The 19,876-nt window shown below is 36.5% G+C and overlaps 1 protein-coding gene across 1 annotated transcript in view; it reads right to left on the bottom strand.

The window, feature by feature from the left end:
- The window catches only part of UPF2 (UPF2 regulator of nonsense mediated mRNA decay), a 91,421-nt gene that overhangs the window by 59,146 nt on the left and 12,399 nt on the right, over positions 1–19,876 (bottom strand). Inside the window, 4 exon segments of the mRNA XM_032622592.1 lie at positions 2,107–2,210; positions 3,478–3,627; positions 4,110–4,307; positions 13,005–13,165. Coding sequence (XP_032478483.1) covers positions 2,107–2,210; positions 3,478–3,627; positions 4,110–4,307; positions 13,005–13,165 — 613 coding nt within the window.

The raw sequence follows: 19,876 nt of genomic DNA, 5'->3' as shown, positions 1-19,876 counted from the left end.
TAAGGACCTGAAAGAACTTTGTTTTTGTGGGTTAATATGTTTATCAGCAGTTACTGTTTTTAGAAGTTAAAACTGAGAAATTTTCAAAATATTAATTCACATAAAAATACCAATAAATCTATTAGTTGTTAACATTTTTTGGAAATTTTTTTTAATGAAAAAAATTTAGTGACAGAAAAGTGGCATTCTTCTAGAAGATACCTTAGATTTTCGTATCTATAGATTCTCGTATCTATTTCTGCACTAAATCTGTTGTGACACGTTGTTTTGGATGAAGTATATGAAGAAACTCCAGGGACTTCTCTGGTGGTGCAGTGGTTAAGAATCTACTTGCCAATGCAGGGGACACGGGTTCGAGCCCTGGTCCAGGAGGATCCCACATGTGGTGGAGCAGCTAAGCCCGTGCACCACAACTACTGAGCCCACATGCTGCAACTACTGAAGCCCGAGCACCTGGAGCCTGTGCTCTGCAACAAGCCCACGTGCCACAACTAGAGAAAGCCTGTACGCCGCAACAGAGACCCAACGCAGCCAAAAATAAATAAATAAATTAAAAAAAAAAAAAAAGAAAAGAAACTCCAGTTTCACACATATATGTAGCTGGAAAGGGAGGCATACTTTAATATTGTTTTCAGTAATTATAGATACTCTTTGATACTTCACCAAAACTTGACAAGTGGTAGTTTCGTAAACATCAGTTGCAATGTGAAATCTGAAACTGTATCAATCAACTTCTCATGCTCTGCTAGATTAAAACCCATTGGTCTATCTTGCACTGAGTGAATTTTTAATATCCAATCAAGATTTTGTTGACCTTATGTACTGGTAATTCAGAACAATGGTTCACTGAGCTATGCAGATCTTCCAAACACTTACACAGTATTTTTAAATTACATTATTTGACATCACCACTCATCTTATCAGAAAAGTCTCACCAATAAAGCCTCTTCAGAAAAGAACTGGGAAGATGTCAAGCTTATGGTGGTGAACAGAAGTTTTCCAAAATTCTAATTTTTGCTGGAAAGTCAAATTTATCCACTGGCAATAAATACTTTTAGTTGTTTTCCTTGAAGTGAGAGGCTCACCTGTTCATGTTAGAAAAATGTCTGCTAAACACCCACGTCTGAATAACCACAGTTTGTCCATCAGTTCTTTCAAGTAAAAACAGTATTCTATGTAAAAAGCAACTAGTTTAGCTTGCAACTCAATCACACAAATGATTGAGGCAACCTTTTCTCGAGGCAACTTTGAGATAGTATATGTGCTTTACACGTCCTTCTTATTTTATCAAGTTAAAAGGAAGTGTACTTGGGCTTCCCTGGTGGCGCAGTGACTGAGAGTCCGCCTGCTGATGCAGAGGACACGGGTTCGTGCCCCGGTCCGGGAAGATCCCACATGCCGTGAAGCGGCTAGGCCCGTGAGCCATGGCCACTAAGCCTGCGCGTCCGGAGCCTGTGCTCCGCAGCGGGAGAGGCCACAATGGTGAGAGGCCCGCGTACCGCGAAAAAAAAAAAGGAAGTGTACTCGAAGACTGAAATGAAACAAAATTACTCCAATTTTTATGGATTCATCAGAGATTCTTAAGTGAAAGTAGCATTGTTCTTTTAATTGCAAATGCACGGCAGTGGCTACTAGTACAGTCTGCTACCCATGCAGCTTGATTCGTGCTAAAATGCCAGCAGCTTTACCCATCACCACTTTTGCAAATGTCAAAAACAGTGAAAAAGTGGGGGAAAAAAATCCTAGTATTAGTATGGAAAGAGTTTTGACCTTACAGACCCCTGAAAGTGCCTCAGAAGACACCAGGAATCTACAGAGCATACTTTAAGAACTTCTGGTCTAACACAGTATTTCCCACACTGAGGAATCCCTCTGTGAAGGGGAGAGGTGTCAAGCTAACAGCATTCTAGAGAGTTCGACCCCCAAACACAACATCTACAAATTGGCTACCACTGTATGTGTTTATTTTGAATTCCCATATTAGATTCCATTTGACGAAATGGTTCATTCTACAGCCACAACAGTCCAAAAACCATAGACGTTCCTAATTCAAGCTATCCTACAAGGTCTACGTGCTTGAGTAAAGTCACACAGAGGCGATCATACCTTGTCTATCAGATCACGGTTGACACAGTTGGGCAATTGCTGGAGAAAAGCATCTACTATGAGCTTGAGATGAGATCCAGTGCTGGCTTCTTCATCCTCTTGTTCTAACATGAAATTCGTTTTTAAACAGGTTTAAAAATATATATACATAGACAATATAAGAATAAAAACATCCAGTAAGAAGTTATCTGGGGCATAGATAATCTAGAGCACTTTTCTTACTCATGAAAAAGTGAAGCATTTTTTGAGATATTACCCTAGAAAGTGTGGGTATCTTTAGAATCATAACCCTAAATCACTACTGTCTTTCAGATATCAACTATAAAAAGGCAAACTTTTACATGATAAGTCATAAGTTGCATGTAGTTTTATAGTAGATCTGCTATTTTCATCCGTCATGCATGCATCCCTTCTCCCATGTCTTCAATTAACAGTACGATCATCGCTTGCCCTCGAAGGCAATCCATGGGATTCTGATGGGGAAGGGTGCTGCCCAAGCACAGACACCACCACTCCTCTCGGCCACAGGCAAGCATGACACAGGACTAGCCAAGTCCTTCCATGAGGCTTATACACAGACAGTGGGAGACAAGCCCTCCTTTCTTCTGATGTCACTAACTGGTTTGAGCCAAGGGTAGCCTCCAGCCATGCCTCACTCCCTTCATGACATGGATAAACAGAATCTGCAGTAGGAAACAATGAAGCCCATAGAGAGACAGGCAATACTGACAGAAGGTATCTTTCTAATAAAGAATCCTAACTAATAAAGAAACTTGATGGGAAGTATTCAGGAAATAATTAACAATGTGATAATTTTATTACTAAATATAAAACATTACTCAATTATAAAGATAAAATTACCACAGATGAACTGATATACTAATTGTCTTTTTAACTCTCAACTTTCAAATACACTTATGTTAAGACTGTAAACATTATATCAGCATTAGAATACATTAAGGACAATGCTAGCAAGTAGAGAAGTGTAAGAAATATATATTAACATTCAGATTATCACTAAAGTTTGTAGTCACATAATATAGGACATGTAGTATTTCTGTTCCAAATCAAATTCCAGAAAAGTGATAGCCTAGAAACAACAGGAAAACAAGGAATAAAAGAGTAAAGACCCATATTCTCAGGCAAGGGCTTTGTGTAGAAACACTAATCAAAACTTGGGAATTCCCCGGCAGTCCAGTGTTTAGGACTCCGTGCTCTCACTGCCGAGGGCCCGGGTTCAATCGCTGGTCAGGGAACTAACATCCCACAAGTTGCAGAGTGTGGCCAAAAATAAATAAAATAAAACAGACATTAAAAAAAAAAAAAAACAACAACTAGTCAAAAATTAAAATTTTTGGCAAAAGTGTTTACCTTGCTCATCAAGAAGTTTCTTTGTAAGATCTTCAGCTTCATCTCCACCCTCTAGCTCCAAAGTGTCATCATTAATCTCTAGGTTCTCCAACTCAAGCTCCAAATCGTCAGGACTTGATACCTCTTTATTATCCTTAGGTTCCTTTGCCTCTGTTTGAAATCAAAGAATCAGTATCTCTGAATTAAAAGTCATATTGAAATCCTGCTGCAAAAACTACAGACTCACAAAATCTGCATCGTTTGTCTTAGAATCTACATTTATACCTGGCAAGAAATTTGACATATTCAGATTTTTTAAAATACATTATGTTCACTGAGAACAAAGACCATAACTTCTTTGATTCTGTATGCCATCTGTTCACTGAAGAAATGAACAGATGGATGGATTGATGAATTGATGAATGGAGACATACATGGCATGAGGATCTGTGGTAAAGATGAGGGGAAGATAAAGCTGATTAGATAAAGTGAACTCAAATTAATTAAGATGTCCATATTATTCTGTCATTCATTTAATCTAGTGACTCAATGTTCGTATTACAAAACTAGTAAATAAAAAATTTTACAAATATTATTTTGAAACTAATCTTTACAGCACTTCAATATAAAAAAATTTGTCCTCCAGCACTTACCTTTGTAATCATCCTTGTTGGACTCTTTACTCTGACAACTTTTTTCATTATCTTTAAACAAGATGGCTGGAACAAAAGCTTTCAAATCAATGAGGTTCTCATAAAAATTCCGAGCATCTTCATCCTCCCATATACCACCTTCCAAGTCATATTCTCCAGGTTTACCAGGTGTAAATATATCAATTCCAGGCCCATGCTCTACAATAAAGTAAATCACAAGGAATTAAAACCAATAAACCTTGAATGTTTTGATTAACAGATGCTTCTTCAATCCACAAGCACTCTGAACTGTTCATGTAACAATCTTTACCAGAAAATCACAAACTGTGTTTTAAGTAAAGCTCTAAACCAGGACAGACAAGAGGAAAGCACAGGATAAAGATGCTTTTCTCTTAAATGTTTTAAGCAACTGATATGAGATTAAGTAGCTATTTGATATATTACGCCCACCTTCATAAAACTTAAAACCAATATAAGAAATATATAAGCCTGGTCATTCCTAAACATCCAGCTTAAAGTCCCACCTCCCTTATGAAGCATTGTTTTAAGACTTGCAACCCTCTGTACAATTTATATCATAATTATCATCACAAGTTTATGGTTTATCTTACCATAAACCCTTAAGAAGCAACCCTCCTTTTGGTATTTACTTGGTATAAGACAGATTGCCATAAATGGTCAATTGATAAATAACTGGAAAGGAAGGGAAGGAATGATGAGGAAATATATAGATATTTCAGTAGAGAGTGGAAAACCATGTATAACACACACACACACACACACACACACAGTCTACCTTACATACAACTACACTTTCTTAAACTCAGAGCATTAAAAGTAACTAATTTCCTACTTCATGATCATGAGACCATTCATGATTTTATCTATCCTCACTGTACATCTCTCCAAACTAGAGAATGATCCTGCAGATTAAAATTCACCCTGAGGGGTTCCTTGGTGGTGCAGGGGTAAAGAATCCTCCTGCCAATGCAGGAGACAACGGTTCGAGGCCTGGTCCAGGAAGATCCCACATGCCGCAGAGGAACTAAGTCTGTGCGCCACAACTACTGAGCCTGTGCTCTAAAGCCCGCGTGCCACAACTACTGAAACCCGTGCACCTAGAGCCCATGCTCCGCAACAAGAGAAGCCACCGCAACGAGAAGCCCCTGCACCGCAATTAAGAGTAGCTCCCGCTCCCCGCAACCAGAAAGCCCACGTGTAGCAACAAAGACCCAATGCAGCCAAAAATAAATAAATAAATAAATAAATTTATTTTAAATAAAAATGATGGCAGAACTTTGTCAACTTTGTTACACAGCATTTACATTTACATTGTATTAGGTATTATATGTAACCTACATGATGATTTAAAGTATATGGGAGGACGTGTGCAGATTATATGCAAATACTAAGCCATTTTATATGAGGGACTTGAGCATCGTTGGAGGTCCTGGAACCAATCCCCTGCAGATACCAAGGAAGGACCATAAATGTATTCACAGTATACAACGGGTATTTTCTTATTGAGGATGTAAAATATAAAACACCTTCTTGTATTATAAAAGGACACTTTACAAATATTTCACTCTTAGATTTTTAAGTAAATAGGATTTTCAGATAGTTTTAAGATTAATAATGTATTAACATTTATCTACCGAAAGTAATTTTTCAAGTAGTTTTTGTGATATGTTAGAATAGTATATTAGGAGCCTTAACAAAAAGGAAGTCTAAAACACCTTAGAAATAATATGGAAAGTAACTCATCTTACAAAATGATAAACAATTTATTTTATAAAACTGCAAACTAGGCTTTAGTTCTAAGTAACAATTTAATATAATATACCATTCAAAACAACTAAATTACCTTGGTTGTTTGGCCTGAGGCAACCCAACACTGGAGCCTACCTGGGCTCTTTGGTGGGGCTAATGGCAGACTCTGGGATGGCTCACACCAACAAGTACCTCCCAGAACTTCTGCTGCCAGTGTCCTAGTCCCCACGGTGAGCCACAGCCACCCCCCACCTCTGCAGGAGACCCTCCAACACTAGCAGGCGTGTGGATGAAACGCTCTTGGTGCTGCAACCAGGAGTCAGTGCTGTGCCTCTAACGTGGGAGAGCCAACTTCAGGACACTGGTCCACAAGAGACCTCTCAGCGCCACGTAATATCAAACGGTGAAAATCTCCCAGAGATCTCCATCTCAACACCAACACCCAGCTCCACTCAATGTCCAGCAAGCTACAGTGCTGGACATCCTATGCCAAACAACTAGCAGACAAGAACACAACCCCACCCATTAGCACAGAGGCTGCCTAAAATCATGAGGCCACAGACACCCCAAAACACACCACCAGACGTGGACCTGCCCAACAGAAAGACAAGATCCAGCCTCATCCACCAGAACACAGGCACTAGTTCCCTCCACCAGGAAGCCTACACAACCCACTAAACCAACCATAGCGACTGGGGTCAGACACCAAAAACAATGGGAACTAAGAACCTGCAGCCTGCAAAAAGGAGACCCCAAACACAGTAAGATAAGCAAAATGAGAAGACAGAAAACACACAGCAGATAAAGGAGCAAGATAAAAACGCACCAGACCTAACAAATGAAGAGGAAATAGGCAGTCTACCTGAAAAAGAATTCAGAATAATGATAGTAAAGATGATCCAAAATCTTGGAAATAGAATAGAGAAAATGCAAGAAACATTTAACAAGGACCTAGAAGTACTAAAGAGGAAACAAGCAATGATAAACAACACAATAAATAAAATTAAAAATACTCTAAAAGGGATCAATAGCAGAATAACTGAGGCTGAAGAACGGATAAGTGACCTGAAAGATAAAATAGTGGAAACAACTACTGCAGAGCAGAATAAAGAAAAAAGAATGAAAAGAACTGAGGACAGTCTCAGAGACCTCTGGGACAACATTAAAGGCACCAACATTTGAATTACAGGGGTCCCAGAAGAAGAAGAGAAAAAGAAAGGGACTGAGAAAATATTTGAAGAGATTGTAGTTGAAAACTTCCCTAATATGGGAAAGGAAATAGTTAATCAAGTCCAGGAAGCACAGAGAGTCCCATACAGGATAAATCCAAGAAGAAACACGCCAAGACACATATTAGTCAATCAAAAATTAAATACAAAGAAAACATATTATAAGCAGCAAGGGAAAAATAACACACAAGGGAATCACCATAAGGTTAACAGCTGATCTTTCAGCAGAAATTCTGCAAGCCAGAAGGGACCGGCAGGACATATTTAAAGTGAAGAAGAAAAACCTACAACCAAGATTACTCTACCCAGCAAGGATCTCGTTCAGATTTGATGGAGAAATTAAAACCTTTACAGACAAGGAAAAGCTGAGAGAGTTTAGCACCACCAAACCAGCTTTACAACAAACGTTAGAGGAACTTCTCTAGGCAAGAAACACAAGAGAAGGAAAAGACCTACAATAACAAACCCAAAACAATTAAGAAAATGGGAACAGTAACATACATATCGATAATTACCTTAAATGTAAATGGTTTAATGCTCCCACCAAAAGACACAGACTGGGTGAACGGATACAAAAACAAGACCCATATATATGCTGTCTACAAGAGACCCACTTCAGACCTAGGGACACATACAGACTGAAAGTGAAGGGACGGAAAAAGATATTCCATGGAAATCAAAAGAAAGCTGGAGTAGCAATTCTCATATTAGACAAAATAGACTTTAAAATAAAGACTATTACAAGAGACAAAGAAGGACACTACATAATGATTAAGGGATCAATCCAAGAAGAAGATATAACAATTGTAAATATTTATGCAACCAACATAGGAGCACCTCAATACATAAGGCAAATACTAATAGCCATAAAAGGGGAAATCAACAGTAACACATTCATAGTAGGGGACTTTAACACCCCACTTTCACCCATGGACAGATCATCCAAAATGAAAATAAATACGGAAACACAAGCTTTAAATGATACATTAAACAAGATGCACTTAATTGATACTTATAGGACATTCCATCCAAAAACAACAGAATACCCATTTTTCTCAAGTGCTCATGGAACATTCTCCAGGATAGATCATACCTTGGGTCACAAATCAAGCCTTGGAAAATTTAAGAAAATTGAAATTGTATCAAGTATCTTTTCCGACCACAACACTATGAGACTAGATATCAATTACAGGAAAAGATCTGTAAAAAATACAAACACATGGAGGCTAAACAATACCCTACTTAATAATGAAGTGATCACTGAAGAAATCAAAGAGGAAATCAAAAAATACCTAGAAACAAATGACAATGGAGACACGACAACCCAAAACCTATGGGATGCAGCAAAAGCAATTCAAAGAGGGAAGTTTATAGCAATACAATCCTACCTTAAGAAACAGGAAACATCTCGAATAAATAACCTAACCTTGCACCTAAAGCAATTAGAGAAAGAAGAACCAAAAAACCCCAAAGTTAGCAGAAGGAAAGGAATCATAAAGATCAGATCAGAAATAAATGAAAAAGAAATGAAGGAAACGATAGCAAAGATCAATAAAACTAAAAGCTGGTTCTTTGAGAAGATAAATAAAATTGATAAACCATTAGCCAGACTCATCAAGAAAAAAAGGGAGAAGACTCAAATCAATAGAATTAGAAATGAAAAAGGAGAAGTAACAACTGACACTGCAGAAATACAAAAGATCATGAGAGATTACTACAAGCAACTCTATGCCAACAAAATGGACAATCTGGAAGAAATGGACAAATTCTTAGAAAAGCACAACCTGCCAAGACTGAATCAGGAAGAAATAGAAAATATGAACAGACCAATCACAAGCACTGAAATTGAAACTGTGATTAAAAATCTTCCAACAAACAAAAGCCCAGGACCAGATGGCTTCACAGGCGAATTCTATCAAACATTTAGAGAAGAGCTAACACCTATCCTTCTCAAACTCTTCCAAAATATAGCAGACGGAGGAACACTCCCAAACTCATTCTACGAGGCCACCATCACCCTGATACCAAAACCAGACAAAGATGTCACAAAGAAAGAAAACTACAGGCCAATATCACTGATGAACATAGATGCAAAAATCCTCAACAAAATACTAGCAAACAGAATCCAACAGCACATTAAAAGGATCATACACCATGATCAAGTGGGGTTTATTCCAGGAATGCAAGGATTCTTCAATATACACAAATCAATCAACGTGATAAACCATATTAACAAAGTGAAGGAGAAAAACCATATGGTCAGCTCAATAGATGCAGAGAAATCTTTCAACAAAATTCAACACCGATTTATGATAAAAACTCTGCAGAAAGCAGGCAGAGAGGGAACTTTCCTCAACATAATAAAGGCCATATATGACAAACCCACAGCCAACATCATCCTCAATGGTGAAAAACTGAAACAACTTCCACTAAGATCAGGAACGAGACAAGGTTGCCCACTCTCAGCACTCTTCTTTTTTTTTTTGTTTTTTTTTTGCAGTACGCGGGCCTCTCACTGTTGCGGCCTCTCCCGTTGCAGAGCACAGGCTCCAGACGCACAGGCTCAGCGGCCATGGCTCACAGGCCCAGCCGCTCCGCGCCACGTGGGATCTTCGCAGACTGGGACACGAAACTGTGTCCCCTGCATCGGCAGGCGGACTCTCATCCACTGCGCCACCAGGGAAGCCACTCTTATTCAACATAGTTTTGGAAGTTTTAGCCACAGCAATCAGAGAAGAAAAGGGAAAAAAAGGAATCCAAATCGGAAAAGAAGAAGTAAAGCTGTCACTGTTTGCCAATGACATGATAGTATACATAGAGAATCCTAAAGATGCTACCAGAAAACTACTAGAGCTAATCAATGAATTTGGTAAAGTAGCAGGATACAAAATTAATGCACAGAAATCTCTTGCATTCCTATACACTAATAGTGAAAAATCTGAAAGTGAAATTAAGAAAACTCTCCCATTTACCATTGCAACAAAAAGAATAAAATATCTAGGAATAAACCTACCTAATGAGAAAAGACCTGTATGCAAAAAATTATAAGACACTGATGAAAGAAATTAACGATGATATGAAGAGATGGAGAGATATACCATGTTCTTGGATTGGAAGAATCAACATTGTGAAAATGACTCTACTACCCAAAGCAATCTACAGATTCAATGCAATCCCTATCAAACTACCAATGGCATTTTTCACTGAACTAGAACAAAAATTTCACAATTTGTATGGAAACACAAAAGACCCCGAATAGCCAAAGCAATCTTGAGAATGAAAAACGGAGCTGGAGGAATCAGGCTCCCTGACTTCAGACTATACTACAAAGCTACAGTAATCAAGACAGTATGGTACTGGCACATAAACAGAAATATAGATCAATGGAACATGACAGAAAGGCCAGAGATAAACCCACGCACATATGGTCACCTTATCTTTGATAAAGGAGGCAGGAATGTACAGTGGAGAAAGGACAGCCTCTTCAATAAGTGATTAAGATCACTTATAAGAAATTAGATCACTCCCTAACACCATACACAAAAATAAGCTCAAAATGGATCAAAGACCTAAATGTAAGGCCAGAAACTATCAAACTCTTAGAGGAAAACATAGGCAGAACACTCTATGACATACATCACAGCAAGATCCTTTTTGACCCACCTCCTAGAGAAATGGAAATTAAAAACAAAAATAAACAAATGGGACCTAATGAAATTTCAAAGCTTTTGCACAGCAAAGGAAACCATAAACAAGACCAAAAGACAACCCTCAGAATGGGAGACAATATTTGTAAATGAAGCAACTGACAAAGGATTAATCTCCAAAATTTACAAGCAGCTCATGCAGCTCAATAACAAAAAAACAAACAACTCAATCCAAAAATGGGCAGAAGACCTAAATAGACATTTCTCCAAAGAAGATATACAGATTGCCAACAAACACATGAAAGAATGCTCAACATCATTAATCATTAGAGAAATGCAAATCAAAACTACAATGAGATTATCATCTCACACCAGTCAGAATGGTCATCATCAAAAAAATCTAGAAACAATAAATGCTGGAGAGGGTGTGGAGAAAAGGGAACACTCTTGCACTGCTGGTGGGAATGTGAATTGGTACAGCCACTATGGAGAACAGTATGGAGGTTCCTTAGAAAACTACAAATAGAACTACCATATGACCCAGCCATCCCACTACTGGGCATATACCCTGAGAAAACCATAATTCTAAAAGAGTCATGTACCAAAATGTTCATTGCAGCTCTATTTACAATAGCCAGGAGATGGAAGCAACCTAAGTGTCCATCATCGGATGAATGGATAAAGAAGATGTTGCACATATATACAATAGAATATTACTCAGCCATAAAAAGAAACGAAATTGAGTTATTTGTAGTGAGGTGGATGGACCTAGAGTCTGTCATACAGAGTGAAGTAAGTCAGAAAGAGAAAGACAAATACCGTATACTAACACATATATATATGGAATCTAAGGGGAAAAAAAATGTCATGAAGAACCTAGGGATAAGATGGGAATAAAGACACAGACCTACTAGAGAATGGACTTGAAGATATGGGGAGGGGGAAGGGTAAGCTGTGACAAAGTGAGAGAGTGGCATGGACATATATACACTACCAAACGTAAACTAGATAGCTAGTGGGAAGTAGCCGCATAGCACAGGGAGATCAGCTCGGTGCTTTGTGACCACCTAGAGGGGTGGGATAGGGAGAGTGGGAGGGACGGAGACGCAAGAGGGAAGAGATATGGGAACATATGTATATGTATAACTGATTCACTCTGTTATAAAGCAGAAACTAACACACCATTGTAAAGCAATTATACTCAAATAAAGATGTTAAAAATAAATAAGTAAAATAAAGTAGAATCTCAGCCTTAAAAAAAAAACAAAAAACTAAATTACAAATAAAAATAAGCACAGAAATATTAGTATCGCAAATGTCCAATTCACTTTATTACCTATCCAAGAAATAAAGTAAATCTTTCCAAGTATGGTTTAAGACAGGCCCCTGTTAGACACAATCTAAGGATATCTATTACAAAAGAACCTGAAGGGACTTCCCTGGTGGGGCAGTGGTTAAGAATCCCCCTGCCAATGCAGGGGACTCAGGTTCGAGACCTAATCCGGGAAGATCCCACATGCCGTGGAGCAACTAAGCTCGTGCACCACAACTACTGAGCCTGTGCTCTAGGGCCTGTGAGCCACAACTACTTAGTCCATGCACTGCAACTACTGAAGGCTGCGCACCTAGAGCCCGTGCTCCACAACAAGAGAAGCCAACACGATGAGAAGCCTACGCACCACAATGAAGAGTAGCCCCTGCTCACTGCAACTAGAGAAAGCCCATGCACAGCAACGAAGACCCAACACAGCCAAAAATTAAATAAGTAAATTTATTATTAAAAAAGAAAAGAGGGCTTCCCTGGTGGCGCAGTGGTTGAGAGTCCGCCTGCCGATGCGGGGGACACGGGTCCACGCCCCGGTCCGGGAAGATCCCACATGCTGCGGAGCAGCTAGGCCAGTGAGCCATGGCCGCTGAGCCTGCGCGTCCAGAGCCTGTGCCCCACAACGGGAGAGGCCACAACAGTGAGAGGCCCGCATACCGCAAAAAAGAAAAGAACCTGAAGAAATTCATCGTATCATATGAATTAATTATTATTCTCTAAGTGCAAAGCCTTTTCCATTCAGAGAAGCATTTCAAGTGGATTTTCAATGTTCTTATTAGGTCTTAATACTACTTCTTCATTTAAAAAATTTTAAAGACTTTTCAAAACATCCATTTTAAATATTACACATCTGAGAAGACTAAAGATATAAGTGATTATTGTCTACTAAAAAAAATCACAATGTTTGTTTTTAAGGATATCTTACCTTCTGGTGTTGGTTTGTCTTGAGGAAGATCTGGCATATTTTCATCCAAAAGGTCTGCTAAGGATTGAGAATTTGCCAGCAGCTTCTGATAAGACATAGCAAATTCCTCATACTGTTTATGTCTATCTTCGCTCAGCTCTCCTTTAGAATGTAGAATACGCCTATAAACAAATGATGAAATAATCTTATCAAAATAGATGGGATCATGTATTATTACACTGGGAATGTTCCATAAAATTTGACTTTATCACACAAGCTTATTAACACAATCTTCTTTAACAACTTATTTTTAATACTTAACTTTCATGACGTATCTGAAATTAAAACTTGTACAGCAAATTCACCTAAACAATTAAAGTTTTTTAAACAATTAAATTTCACATTGGTTCTTCAGAAAACATGAAGTGTGATTAACAATTATGCTTGCAGAAATATAAAATTCAACAGTATACCACTAATTTTTAGTATTTTGTTACAGCCATATTCTCATCAGACATACAAGTTGGTTTTCAAAAACAGCATGTTATAGAAAGAATCAGTACCTTTAAACTTTCACAATGATTTGATTCGAGATTATCTTGAAAAAGCCTACATCTTCCATGTAGTCAATTCTCAAGCTACTGTGCAAGCACTCGTTATTTATCCATTTAACAAATATTAACTGAGCAAACCCACTTAATCAAGGCCAGGCCGCCCTGAGGAGCAGAGGACACAAGTACTCCTGCACTCTGCAAACAGTTCACTAATAAGCCACCCATAATTAGAAATGTAAAACTAATGAAAATTTTCAAATTGTATAAAGTAAAAATTTTACTGTAGTAGTTTAGATGGTTGAAATGTCTATAGCTGGACCCAATTTTTCTACAACTAAATATTTATGTAGTAGTGTAACATCTGAAATTTATAAACCTTAATACAATATGGATTTCAAACATCAATTATAAATTGTAAATTAAGTCATTTTCAAAAGTAATATTTAAAAGTATTTTTTATTCCTTGAGTTTCCTTATGAACAGTGAAGAAAATGAGAGTTTTATGTGTGTTATCTCCTTAAAAGTTATAGAAAATGAAGTAGAAAATCCATCCCTACACTTATTTATCCCTGCTTATTTGGAACAATTTCCAAAGTTTCCCATCTTATCCCATTCTTATCCACAGAAACTTTTGTTTAAATGCTACAATATTCCAAATATCAACATTTTCTATTTTTAGGAATAGTAGTTCCCATTTACAAGCACAAGATAGATCAATACAAAGATCAATTATTATTCATTAAATCCAATTCTTTTTTTCCCCAAATCTGGCCTATTAGGATCTAAAGTGAGAATTTTTCACTCATTTTCTTGTGATTTAAATACACATCAGACAATATCGTTCTACAAATAGATAAGTAAAATGCCAAGATAGTTTAACCATAATAATCCAGGCTAAAAAGTATTCCTCTAACAACACTGTCATTAAGGAAGTTTCTTTCTCTCTTCAAACATATATTTCAGACTAACTTTACAGGCAAAAACAAAGTTTCTTTCTGTAAGTTTTATGAATGAATTTTTTTAAAGCAAAAACCCAAGCATTTAAAAATATTCAAGCCATGAAAGAAATGACTGGCAATACTTTAAATGAGCTTGTTAGAACTTTTAATTAGAAGTCATGTCATTTTTGAAGTTAAAAAAGCCATTAAAATTAAATAATTTGAATAAATAATACTCAAAGGCAGGCTACTCTAAAATGTTCTACAATTATTAGGAAAAATGTTAATTAATAAAAACTTGAGTTTATTCAGAAACAAATTATGTTAAAAGGGATAATAGTTCCAAGGGATTTCAAAACCTCTAATGACAACTAAGATGCAAAATTATTTCAGCTTGAAATGGAATTGGAAAATATCTCGAAATACCATGAACCTGGAACTTTATTTCTCTAATAAGTTGACATTCTGGTCATCTGAAGAACATACACCCAGTTTAGGTTATACAATATTCACTAAGGATTTATGACATACAAGCTGTAGCAAGGTGGTGACTATTTCATCAGAACAGAAAATGAATTCTTTTTTCCAGTATCAACTTCACTTTCAAACTTTTGCCTGGGACTTTGCATGGGTAAATTAAAAGTGACTGAATTCTATGAGGGGTCCCTTTGTATGCATTCAGTTCCTTTCCATTTCTCCTGGAACCAGTTAAAACTTTGAAGCTTCAGAGATATTCTTCGTCCTCCCAAAACCTCAATTCCACGATTAAACTTTTAACAGTACTAATTTACCTAACTACGTAATTTATACGTGTTTAGGTTATTGTCTAATGAGAATAGTGGGGAGGGCGGTTAGATTTTGGTTGACTGGTTTTCTAATCGAATCTTATACTACGCACTCAGAAAGCAGTACAGGATACCAATGAAATGGCATTAGAAGAGTTCTGTTATACACAAAACTTATATAGTCATATGTATTTTTTCCTTGACCATTTATTTAATATACATTTCCTAAACATCTGACAAATCCTATAGCATGTAATAAGACTACAGACTTCAAGCAAAGAAAGAACCCATCACAGGTACCTGAAAATTCAAAATTCCTGTCATTTAGAGGTTCTAATGAAATTTAAATGAAACAGTTTCTAGTTAATGTACTATATAAGTCAGTTTTTATAAGTTTATGAAGTCCATATGGAAGTTTTTCAGTTTGATTAAATTTTAGACCTGTATGAGGGAACTAAATATACACAGCACCTTTGACCAGAGTACCTTTTCTGTACATCAGTATAAATCTCACCAAAATTTCTTATGTAAATTCCATGGGAATATATCACTAAGCAAAATCAAGTTAAAGATATGATTCATAGCATATCACTTTAATTACAATCTCTTCAGAAACACATCTATTACACAAAGCTGCTTTGAAGCCATTATTCTGAGATTGTCATAAACCAGAGGTCAGCAAACTTTTACTGCAAAGCGCCAGATAATAATTATTTTAAGCTTTGCAGACCATATGGTCTTTGTTGCGACTACTCAACTCTGCTGATATAGCACAAAAGCAGCCACAGACAATATGTAAACAAATGAGTGTGACTATGTTCCAATAAAACTTTATTTATGGACACTGAAGTATGAACATCACATAGTTTTACTATTTCACAAAATGTTCTTTTGATTTTTTTGAACCATGTAAAAAAGTAAAGACCATTCTTAGCTCACCAGCTGTACAAAAACGAGTGGTGGGCCTAATCTGGCCTGCAGGCCATAGTTTGCCAATTCCTGTCATAACTGGAGATAACTGAGTATCACTGTTAAATATATTATAAACAAGTTCATTCTCTCTCCTAGTATCACTGAACAATAGGGAGGAAATAGTACCATAAAGATATGAAAAGTAAGCAATGAAAACAAAACTAATTCCAAGTCTTATTCACTGTAATAAAAAAAATAAGAAAATAGACCAAATAAGAAAGTAGACTTCCTTCACCCAAAATATGAGATATCACTAACTGGGAGGACCCCCTAAGGTACATCAATCCTTGATTTCTGGAGTGTTTTTTATATTTAATATTAATTTAACTTAATATTGTAAGACTGACAGAAAATTTCAAATAGTCCATTCTGGAATCTAGCATTATCTCTCATAAATAAGAAAAGCCACAGATGCCTCAAAAAATTCCAGTATTGAGACATTCGGTTTTCTTTTTTTCCATTTTTTTCATTTTTATTGTTACTGCCTGACTTTCTTGCTATTTCTTTTATTTTGTATAGTGTTTATTCTGTTGTTTTGTATTGTTTTTAAAAATGAATTTTTAAAATAACCCATGAAAGTTTAAGAAGTTTAACATACAAATTTTCAAAATCATAAAAAGGCACAAAGAGAAATTCTCATTCAAAAACCTTTCTGAAGGATTGAGCAGGCAATATACTATTAATGGTGAACTAACATTTATTGAATACTTACAATGTGCCAGATATTGTTATTAAATGCTTTTACACATATGAGTTCACTGCATTGCTCACATGTACCTCAGAGGTAGAGTGCTATTGTTATCCCATTTTACAGAAGAGAAAACCAAAGCACAGAGATGTGAGGTAACTTGCCCAAAGTTACAGAATGAGTAAATGACATCTAAAACTTGAACCCAAGCAGTCTGGCTCCAAAGTCCATTCTCATAACTACTGGATTATACTGCCTCTCAAATAAAATTTAAATTATCCACTTGGTACCTTATTTTGAATTAGGATGTCTCTCAAATGCATATCAAAGGCAAGCTTTCCCACATTGAGGTTCTTGTTTTATATTCTCTTTTGGGTCCTTCTTTTGTTTGGATTTGACTTTGTAAGTCCTGAGTAGCTAATGAGTTTACTAGACACCTTAAAAATAAGTACTAGGACTTCCCTGGTGGCGCAGTGGTTAAGAATCTGCCTGCCAATGCAAGGGACACAGGTTCAAGCCCTGGTATGGGAAGATTCCACATGCCACAGAGCAACTAAGTCCATGCGCCACAACTACTGAGCCTGAGCTCTAGAGCCCACAAGCCACAACTACTGAGCCACGGGCCACAACTACTGAAGCCTGCGCACCTAGAGCTTGTGCTCCGCAACAAGAGAAGCCACCATAATGAGAGGCCCACGCACCACAACCAAGAGTAGCCCCCGCTCACCGCAACTAAAGAAAGCCCGCGCACAGCAACGAAGACCCAACACAGCCAAAAACAGAAAAACAAAAAAGAGTAGCCCCTGCTTGCCACAACTAGAGAAAGTCCACGCACAGCAACAAAGACCCAAATGCAGACAAAAATAAATAATTAATTTAAAAAATATATAACATTAAAAATAATAATAAAAAAATAAGTACTAAATGCAGATGAAAATGAGTACTATGGAAGATGTGAAAAATACAGAATGAAAAGGTAGGAAAGAACCTGATTCTATCATTTGCTATCCAAGTCACATTGGGCAAGCTCTTTAATCCCTAAATCGGATCTATCACCTTCAAAATACAGGTACTTCTTTCAAGGCTACTGTGAGGATCAATTGAAATCATACATCTGATGCACTATGTCAATGTAAAACAGTATTTTCATGAAAAAAAAGAATGCCAGAGCTCACTGTAGAAAAAGCAAGAACTTCAAGGCCAAGTATTATTTTGATCTTCTATTAGCCAAGTTAAAAAAGAAAAAAATCTTGAAAAGACCACAGAAAATCCATTTTAGCTTTGTTCTTATGCAGTCATGCAAAACAACATAGAACACATGGCCAAATCTTGAAAAAATAACCATGCAGCAGACCCATGAAAAACTACTAGGTTTCACTTTTCATCTCCTTTAGCGCTCTATCAAATTCTCATGAGAACTTAAATTTTCTTGTGGTTTCATTTTAGAATTTGGTTACAGATGTTGTACAATCTTATATGAAAAGAGACTAGAGCAATAGTTAAGCATAACTGTACCCAAAGATTTATTAACCAACTATGTCAAAGTCTTTGACTCAGAATTAGAAATTATCTGGAAGGAGGTAATAATTTTGAAGCACTTATAAAATTGTTAAAGCCTCTGTAAGTCTAAAGCACAGTGATATAACATTTTAATAGTGCTTAAACATTACTACACAATTTATTAAACAAGGCAAGGCACAACTTATCTGGAAAGAATGTGAAAGGTAAAAGCAACACTATTTAATTTCAGGTTGATGTGTTTTCAGATTTCAACACTGTTAAAGTAATGCCTCATGAATTTGCAATAATAAAAGAAACCTCTGGCGAGGGCGGGTGATGAATTGGGAGACTGGGATTGACATATATACATTAATATGTATAAAATGGATAACTAATAAGAACCTGCTGTATAAAAAAATAAATTCAAAAAAAAAAAAGAAACCTCCCTGGTTTTATTAACACGGGAAAAGCCTACATTCTACCTACATTTTTCTTCCTTACTAAACTTTAAATCATTTACTGCTGTTGGACTGAGCATGCAATCATGAAGGTCATAATTCACCAGTACTGAAAAGAGAAACATACCCCCACTCCCACCAATTAATAAGGAAAAAAAAAGAAATTAAGACACTTGAGAATTATTCAAGCAAGAATTCTGACTTAATATCTGAATTCATGATTTCACTATACTGCTAGAAATGAACTGTTACATAATTAACATCAAGTTACAGCTAATAAAATTAAATCATTTATTTACCCAATTTTTATTAAATGCCAAAAAAATACTAGATTATGTTACCTTAATGAGAATAATATCTCAAAGTACAAAGCATTTCAAGTATAAAGAGCACTGAACATAAAAAACAAAACTTAGCAAGAAGTAAAGCTATTAATTCTAAATTGGCAAATATTACTAAATGATCTTTTAAATGTGTAAATATTAATTCCCCAGATCAATCACTTAACCAAATGCATTTTAAAAATAAGATTTGTACTTAAAGTATGAAAAGCTTATAAATTCAAATTTATTAGAATTCACCCAACGCTAGGGTCAATTGTATTGCTAGCTGACAACTGTAAATCCCACAGGGGGCTAGAAACAGAAGTAGCTATCTAAAATCTATCAGCTGAGATAATAGCTGAGATTCGATAGGTCTTGTTCAGTCACCGTCTTCATTCATTCATTACAGTGTTTTTAAGAAAGCACCAGAGATTTTATTACTCTATTTTTTTAATTGGTTAAATCAATTTTTAAGTAAAGACTTTAATGAGTACAGACTAACACTTCACAACCCCTAAGCACAGTGCCATCTCCCAAGTTAATTAAAATGACCAAGAGCATTTATAATCCATAGACTGAAAATATAGTCACTTTTTTAAAACCATCATTATGAGTTATTGAATAAAGGCTTAAAGTATTTCAACTATGTACAAGCATTAAATACTCACTAGCTTG

This window comes from Phocoena sinus, chromosome 2 (assembly GCF_008692025.1).
Source record: "Phocoena sinus isolate mPhoSin1 chromosome 2, mPhoSin1.pri, whole genome shotgun sequence".
NCBI classification, from domain to species: Eukaryota; Metazoa; Chordata; class Mammalia; order Artiodactyla; family Phocoenidae; genus Phocoena; species Phocoena sinus.
This window is presented reverse-complemented; position numbering and strand designations above follow the sequence as displayed.